This window comes from Branchiostoma belcheri, unplaced genomic scaffold, assembly GCF_001625305.1.
Source record: "Branchiostoma belcheri isolate BF01 breed outbred unplaced genomic scaffold, Haploidv18h27 scaffold22, whole genome shotgun sequence".
NCBI classification, from domain to species: domain Eukaryota; kingdom Metazoa; phylum Chordata; class Leptocardii; order Amphioxiformes; family Branchiostomatidae; genus Branchiostoma; species Branchiostoma belcheri.
Window position 1 is genome coordinate 1,505,185 of NW_017803713.1, and position 7,633 is coordinate 1,512,817.

General features: G+C 40.0%; 1 protein-coding gene across 1 annotated transcript; it reads left to right on the forward strand.

Annotated features, from left to right (window-relative positions):
• The first annotated feature begins 726 nt into the window (after positions 1-726).
• LOC109470126 lies at positions 727-1,807 on the forward strand. The gene has a single exon (XM_019768910.1). The coding sequence runs from the start codon at positions 755-757 to the stop codon at positions 1,805-1,807; it is 1,053 nt and encodes a 350-aa protein (XP_019624469.1). The 5' UTR covers positions 727-754.
• Positions 1,808-7,633: the final 5,826 nt, after the last annotated feature.

Below are 7,633 nucleotides of genomic sequence, written 5' to 3' on the forward strand. Positions count from 1 at the left end.
TTGTAACATTAAACATTGTATCTACCAACATCGAGGAATGTTTGAACTAATGATATAGGAGCTTCTTACTTTGTTTAGTAGGCAGGACAGCATGGGAAGAAAGCTGAGACACGTGCTGGTTTTCCTTCTCATCATCCTGAAGGAGCCCAACATGCTGGAAGCTGACTGCAGCTGTAAACCATCATTGTACGGCAGATGCACCGGAATGGGCCTGACCACCATCCCCCAGGACCTGCCGACGTCCATTTCTGAATTGGATTTGTCACATAATAGAATTGGAACTGTAAACCAGCTCATGCTGGTGAGGTACAGGGAGGTGACAAAATTTGTCTTGTCTTACAACCAGATAACAATGATGAAGCCAGGTACATTTGCATATCTGCCCCAGCTACGATGTTTGCTCCTGGACCATAACCAGATAACAATGATTCTCCCTGGTACATTTGTAAATATACCCCAACTACAAGAGTTGTACCTTAGCCACAACCAGATAACAGTGATTCTCCCTGGTACATTTGCAAATCTACTCCAGTTACAAGGGTTGTACCTTAACTACAACCAGATAAGAATGATACACCCTGGTACATTTGCAATTATACCCCAACTACAAGAGTTGTACTTTAGCTACAACCAGATAACAATGATTCAACCTGGTGCATTTGAAAATCTGCCAAGGCTACAAACGCTGTACCTTAGCGGTAACCAGATAACAACGATTCATCCTAGTACATTTGGAAATCTGCCCCAGCTAAAAATGTTGTGCCTTAACAACAACCAGATAACAAAGATTCAACCTCATGCATTTGCAAATCTACCGAAACTCCAAAATTTGGACCTTGGATGGAACAAGATGTCCTCCATTCCCCCATTCGCTTATAGCCTGTTAACCTCTGTTCCTACCGTGAAACTTGACGGGAACCCCTGGCAGTGTGACTGTAGGATGGCTCCCGTCAGACTAATTCCTGCATTTAACGACCAGATAAAATGTGCCCAACCCGCCAAAGTTCAGGGACAAAAGCTTGCAGATGTGAATCCTAGGTTGATATGTGAAGGACCAACGAGATCAACACCTCATGTTGATGCCCAGAACACGTTTGCTTCAACTACAATGTCCAAATCTTCTTCATTTCGCAAAACAGAAATTAATCTAGACCCCACAGCACATCCTGTAGCTTCCCCATTTGCTACTACCGGCAACATCTCTGATATCCTGTTAACTTTCAACAAACCAGAAATCAACCGTTACGGTCACCACAAATCTTCTCCCAGTTTTTCCCTTCCTGCTCTCATCGGCTCTGTCTGTGGTGCAGCGGCCCTCTCTATTGTTGCCGCCGTCCTCATCACAATCTGGTGCAAACGAAACAGTAAGAATCCTCCCTCTGGCCCGACTTCTAACATAGCATTGAGTAACATCAACACCACAGCTACTGCACCGACTAGTGGCAATGATCAGACAGGGCAGGGCCAGTCTTTGGCGTCTACTCAACCCTTGAATATCAAACATCCATCGCACGTTAGACGCCCGGCTGTCTCGCAAACTCATTACTATGTAGACGCAGACACACCAAACTCCAAGACACCTAAAGGCCTCCCCCCTCTTCGTGATGATGATGAGCCCACTTATGTGGAGCCAGACGGTGCCCACTATATGACGCCAGAAGACGTCCTGTATGAGATGCCAGCAAACAGTCATTGCGAGGATGACAACCTTCACTATTATCAACCTCTAAAAAAAGAAGAAAATTTACCCACTGATGCTTCTGGCTATATACTGGTCGTTCCCAATAACCCAATAGGCCAGTGTTAAAGAACGAAATTCTTATTACCATTCACGAAATATTCTGACAGACTTTATTTTAAACACTCCTGAAATTTCACGAAAAGCTGCTACCTTACCACTTTTCCTAAAACCTAAACTCCGTGGGGTAACACACTGGACACATTCGCTTGAAATATTAAAAAAAGGCCTAGCAGAAAACATAATGGTCCGAGACCACGGGCAATGGATAAGACATTATTATTTAACCAATGTTCACAGCCCAAAAGAGGTTAAGGACAATATCTAATTAGCAACAGTATTCTGCAATACTCCAATCCCTGGCACATTGATATAATAAGAATATGATCGTCCATGAGTCAATATCTTCTTGCAGGAGGGGGGTGTCTGTCATTCACAAAATCCCACACATTGATTATTCAGTGATCATGTGACGTTGGAATTCCGAAACCAACGCAGGCCCTTTACAATAGAACTAGTAGGCGATAATGTATGAGAGACAAGTAAGTACAGGTAGGCCTTGAAGTTTCACGGCGGTCTGTCACTACGGCATTCTTTCCCATTGCTATGCGCGTTCGAAAAGGTATCGGGTTACAAGACGCTATTTTGGCCTGTTTTGGACTACCCGTAAAATATTTGAAAATAAACAAATAATATTTAGGGGTAAATTTCGTCAAATTTAAATGAAATTATCGTCTTAACATCCTTTAAATGTTAGCTTTTTATGTTAAATCACTGATTTTTTAAAATTTCGCTCAGAAAGACGATTATTTTCGGGTTTCCGAGCACAAGTCATGTCACGTTTTTAGGCAAACATCGTTCAAACCTGGCTACGTATATTACCCCAGATCCCCGATTTTTATATTTTTCGCAGACTAGGAAGAAGATAAAAAATCGTGTTTTAGGGATTTTTTAATTTCTGATTTTAAGTCTAGTTTTTGTCGACATATTGGTGAAAAAATGGCATTTTTTGACATTTTTCTCACTAAATTACCCATAATTCAAAATTGAGGCCATTTTTCAAAAATCCCTAAAACACGATTTTCGGGACAACCGTTACGGTCATTTTGAGCCGTGAATGGGGTATGTTTAACTCTCCATGTTTCCAGGTTTGAACGAGTTTTGCAGACATGTCATATCGCCAGAAAGTGTGCATTGTGTTATTCATACTGGTGTAAAGAATCATTACAGTATTCAAGGTCACCCAAGGATACGACAGTAGCTTCGCCACATGTTACATACCCACCAAAAATTATAGCGGACATGTACTGTCCAGGAAACTGTTTGTATCTATAGAAAAGTGTTGTTTTTTTATCTATTGCGAGGCACTTAGGCAGAAGGGCTTGTTTTGCCGCTTTCTTGTAAGTGACCGCAGGTGACCCCGAAATGGAACGCGGGTTCGATTCGAATTGCCCAGATCGAACACGATCGAACACAGTTCGGGTTCTATGAAATGTGGGAACTTTGCAGCCCAGATTAGACCACCGTGTTTTGAATGAATGAATGGTTAATTGTAGTAAGAACTAGAAAGGCCAATATTTGCTTTGGAGCAAATACAGCGATGGGTTCACCACATTTTACCACATGGCAGGGAAAGAATGAGAAACACAAGGGAAAACAATGATTTACATTGATATAACTATAATATGAAGTAAAATACAACTAAAACAACAGTTGGATAGCTATTCCCTACTTTATTGGTTAGGATTTTTAATTGCATAATGCAAACTGTTGATTTTCAAATAAAAAAAACGTCCATGCCCGGCATTCCAATGCTGGAGCAGGAAAGCTTGAAATACCTACCAAAACACTTGAATACAGACATACTGTCAGTATGGAAATGCTTCTGTGCAGGTGTTAATCAAGTTAAATCCCAACAGCCAATCAGCAAGAAGTATAGAGGAAAGCTGCATGCCTATTGGTTGATGCCCTGCATTCCATTGTGATGACTCATGCCCAAACGTGGTAAACAAGGCAAACTAACACAGTAATACATTTGCTATAACACAGCCAAAAAACTCAAATAAAACCATTCTAAAAGCCTGTATCACAATAATTTAAAAAACGCCTAGGGGTATTTGCCCACTGTACCTCCATACCAAATTTCAGGACCTTAGGCCCTAAAATGAAGAAGCTGAATCCATTTAAAAAATGGCAGGAGAAGGAGAAGAAGGAGAAGAAGGAGAAGAAACATCAGAAAAAGCAATATGGTTTCACCACACCACTTCGTGGTGTGGTGAACCCATAAAAACAAGAAGCATTTCACAGTCTGACGACTGAATTACACACTAGTACTGCTTTACATATACTTAATTACACTAAAAGCACCCAGAATTACAAAAAAAAACATTTAAAGGTTTTTAGAGGTACATGTAGTAATTTTGATCCACTCCTGTAAAATAATCCATATTTTAGCTTTGTGTGAGTTATCATGTGAAGTTTGAAACCGACTCTAGACTCTAAAATATAACTAGTGGACGTAATATATAATGACGAAAGAAAAAAACAGTAGGTCTGTAGTTGCTCTACTGTAATGTACTATCATTAGTACTGTAATGGTGCTGATTTGAGTTACATATTTTGTGATACTTAAAAGTTACATATATCTAATGAACATGATTACAGCAGCATATCATATTTTCTGTAACAGTTCCAGGAGCAGAACTGTACAGTACTGTAGGTTTGCTAAGATAAAATGTCCTTTGTAATTGAGATGGTTACACAAATATAAGATCGTGCACGGACCAAAGTTTTCAGGAGTCCATCTCCACATTTTTAGTACCTGTGGTACATGCCTAGTCTCTAACCATTATAGCAGTACAACTCGTAATGCTTCTAGTGAATTTGTTTATTTGTTTGTTTATTTATTTATCCTAGTAAATAAGCAGAAGGAACACAAGTTGCTTTTGATCCATTTCCTCTTCTTTCGTTCGAAACTCATACCAAGTTCAATGACCTGGACCAGAACGTCTGTAACCATGGTAACTGGTACTTTAGCAGATACCCTGTACGTAGTGTTGGGTCACATAACGTAGCAAGTGGCTGACCACCATATATATGAGTATGATTGAGTGAGAATAAACAGAGATGTAGTTTGTTGGAAGACCATGTGAAGCTAAACATTTGCAAATGTTTCTTTCTAGAAGTTCTTAGTATGTTGCTCTTTTCATTTGGCAATGTTGCATGTTCTAGTATTTTCAATTTCTTTGTGTTATGTATCTCATTATCTTGTGGTTTTATTTTGATGACAGCATTCAGAAGCAACAAGCATAATTCTACGACAAAGATAACGAGACGAGCAAAAGGACTATGAGTTCTAGAGACAGAAGTATAGTTTTCTTCATGTTGTGTCATTGGTCTGTAATGTAATTTCATTATGTGTGTTCTGGAGTATATTTGAATATTTATTATTGTATATGGAAGACTGATTGGGGTCTTTATGCACACCACTGACTGAGGCCACATTTATACGAAAGAGCGATCAAAATTAAATGTATATTGCCCTTGACTTTTTTAAATACAAGGCAGTATTCAAAAGTACAATAAAAAGAAAATGCACGTCTAAAATGGAAAAGTGTCTATGAAATTTGCTCAGCGATCTGTCAAATATGAAGTAAGTTCTTGAATGATCACTGACTATATTTTACCAAAATCAAATTTAAAAAGTAGACAATCATTTGTTTTCCTTTATCATTCTTAAAATCCTTTGAATTCATGCATAAGGCCACACTGATTTAATTTTATGGATGACATCCGCGCGCGCATTGATTTTCGCCTGTCGCCCTCAAAAAAAAAAAAAAAAGATTACGTCCACCGAGGCTCTGGCCTGGCTCTAGGCCTGGGTAGTCCATAGTAGTTAGCGACAAGACGGAGCCGAGCACCCAGGCTATCGAATTCGAAGCTTCGCGACTCAAGAAAGTACATAAGTACAGTACCGATTCATAAATGCCGCAAAAAGCCAGCATGTCGTATACGTTGCTAAGTACTGCCGCAAATTCACAATACCAGCTTTGTATTCCTGTGGTTTAGTAGCATTTTTAGTTTTTGCCGGAATTTTTTTTATTCGCCCGCGCGCACTAGTTTGGGGGTCTTCAGAGGATGTCATCCATAAAATTAAATCGGTGTGGCCTAATGAGAAATTAATTGAAACCATTGTACCAACACTCCAAACTGTTGTGATGTAATGTAATAAAAATGATTTAAATCAAGGTTCTAGCCAGCCTGAATTTTTTTTCCGTCATCTCACATTTGGAGCGCCGAAGGCGCGACATTCTTAGGGCTGTCCGGGGGGCATGCTACCCGGGGAAAATTTTGAAAACTAGACCCTCTGAAACGCTATCTCCTGAATTTTGAGAGGCAATCTTTGTATGTAGGCAAGCTCGTTTAGGGAAAAATTACACAAACGTTTCAGCTTGATTTTGAAGTAAGCGTGGACCTTGGTCGGATCGGCAAAGAAAGAAACAAAAATTTGTAACACAAAACTTGTTGACTACTTACGACTGGTATTTAGGTAAAAAAATATAACATTTTCACCACCGGAGCCGTAAGTAATCTGTATTCTGTACAAAACTAAATAGGAATTACACACCCTTCATTTGGAAAGAACGACATCAAGGCGTCCCATCTTTCCGCCCATGTTACTTTTCCCGGTAACTTCACTGAATGTGATCGTAACTCGCCAATTCAAGCCCTCATTTTGGTTACCGACGAAATATCGCGAATTCGCTCTGAACCATTTCTGACCTAGTCACTGTATATTCTGGGTATATTCGACCTATAGTTGAATATGCTACGCCCTGTTGGAATGCGGGTATCACAAAAAAACAATCTGACAGAATAGAAAGAATCCAGAAAAGGGCATCAGAATCATGCTGGGTAGAAGCTATCACTCGTATTCCGCGGCCTTGTTAACTCTTGACCTCCAACGTCTGTCTGAGCGCAGACTTAACCTGTGCCGGGCCTTTGCCCTTTCAGCTACAAGGTCTAGGCACGCCCCTTGGCTACCTGCAGACAGTAACCACCCACACAATATGCAGCTTAGGCAAACACGGCGATACAAACCACCCAAAGGGACACAAAGATATCTACGTAGCCCGGTTCCCTCAATGTTGCACATATTGAACACCTTGGACTTAGATTATTTTTTTATAATAGCTGTATGTGTTGTAATAGTGTTCCATCTTATGTTTGTTGTAATCGTTTTTAGCTATATGATGTAATTTGTAACCGTTCTTGTAACGCCGTAATTTTAACATAAAAGTGCAATAATCTAGTGCAATAATCTAGTGCAATAATCTAGTGCAATATTTGATGCTTATGCTTAAGTTATGTACATGTTAAATATATTCTACCTGTGTATCCCATTGTAAAAGCTGCCCAATTCAGCCTGTGGGCTGCAATTAGCAACTTATATGTATGTTGTATGTATGTTCCTTTCGAAATAAACCAGTCTATATATTAACCAACATCTCGCAAATCGCGAGATTTGTCTGTCATTGGTTGATTTTTCGTGACGCAGCGTGTTATTCAGCCCGTGAATGGTGGAACTCCGACACTGTTAACCATTTTTCGCGGGAGAAAATTGCGTTTTGTGGGATTAATTGAAAATCAAAGGATGTTTACAAGAAATACAACAGATGTCGACGTCTAAAAAATTTCAGAATTTTTTTGGCTTCTTCGAATAATTTGAACAATTATTGACAGTAAACCCGGCAAAAGTCGAAAACTTCGGCTGCTTCGGCATATTTAATATGTGACCGGTCGACCGGCCAGAACTTGAGTGGGGACCTTTCCTGCGTTCTGTGGGCGCCGTTTACCTTTTACTGATCACATCAACTGCACGCAGGGGGGGGGGGG

What these genes read in the sequence shown, in the direction of transcription:
- LOC109470126 (XM_019768910.1), top strand. Translation starts at nt 755, where the DNA reads ATGTTGTGCCTTAACAACAACCAGATAACAAAGATTCAACCTCATGCA.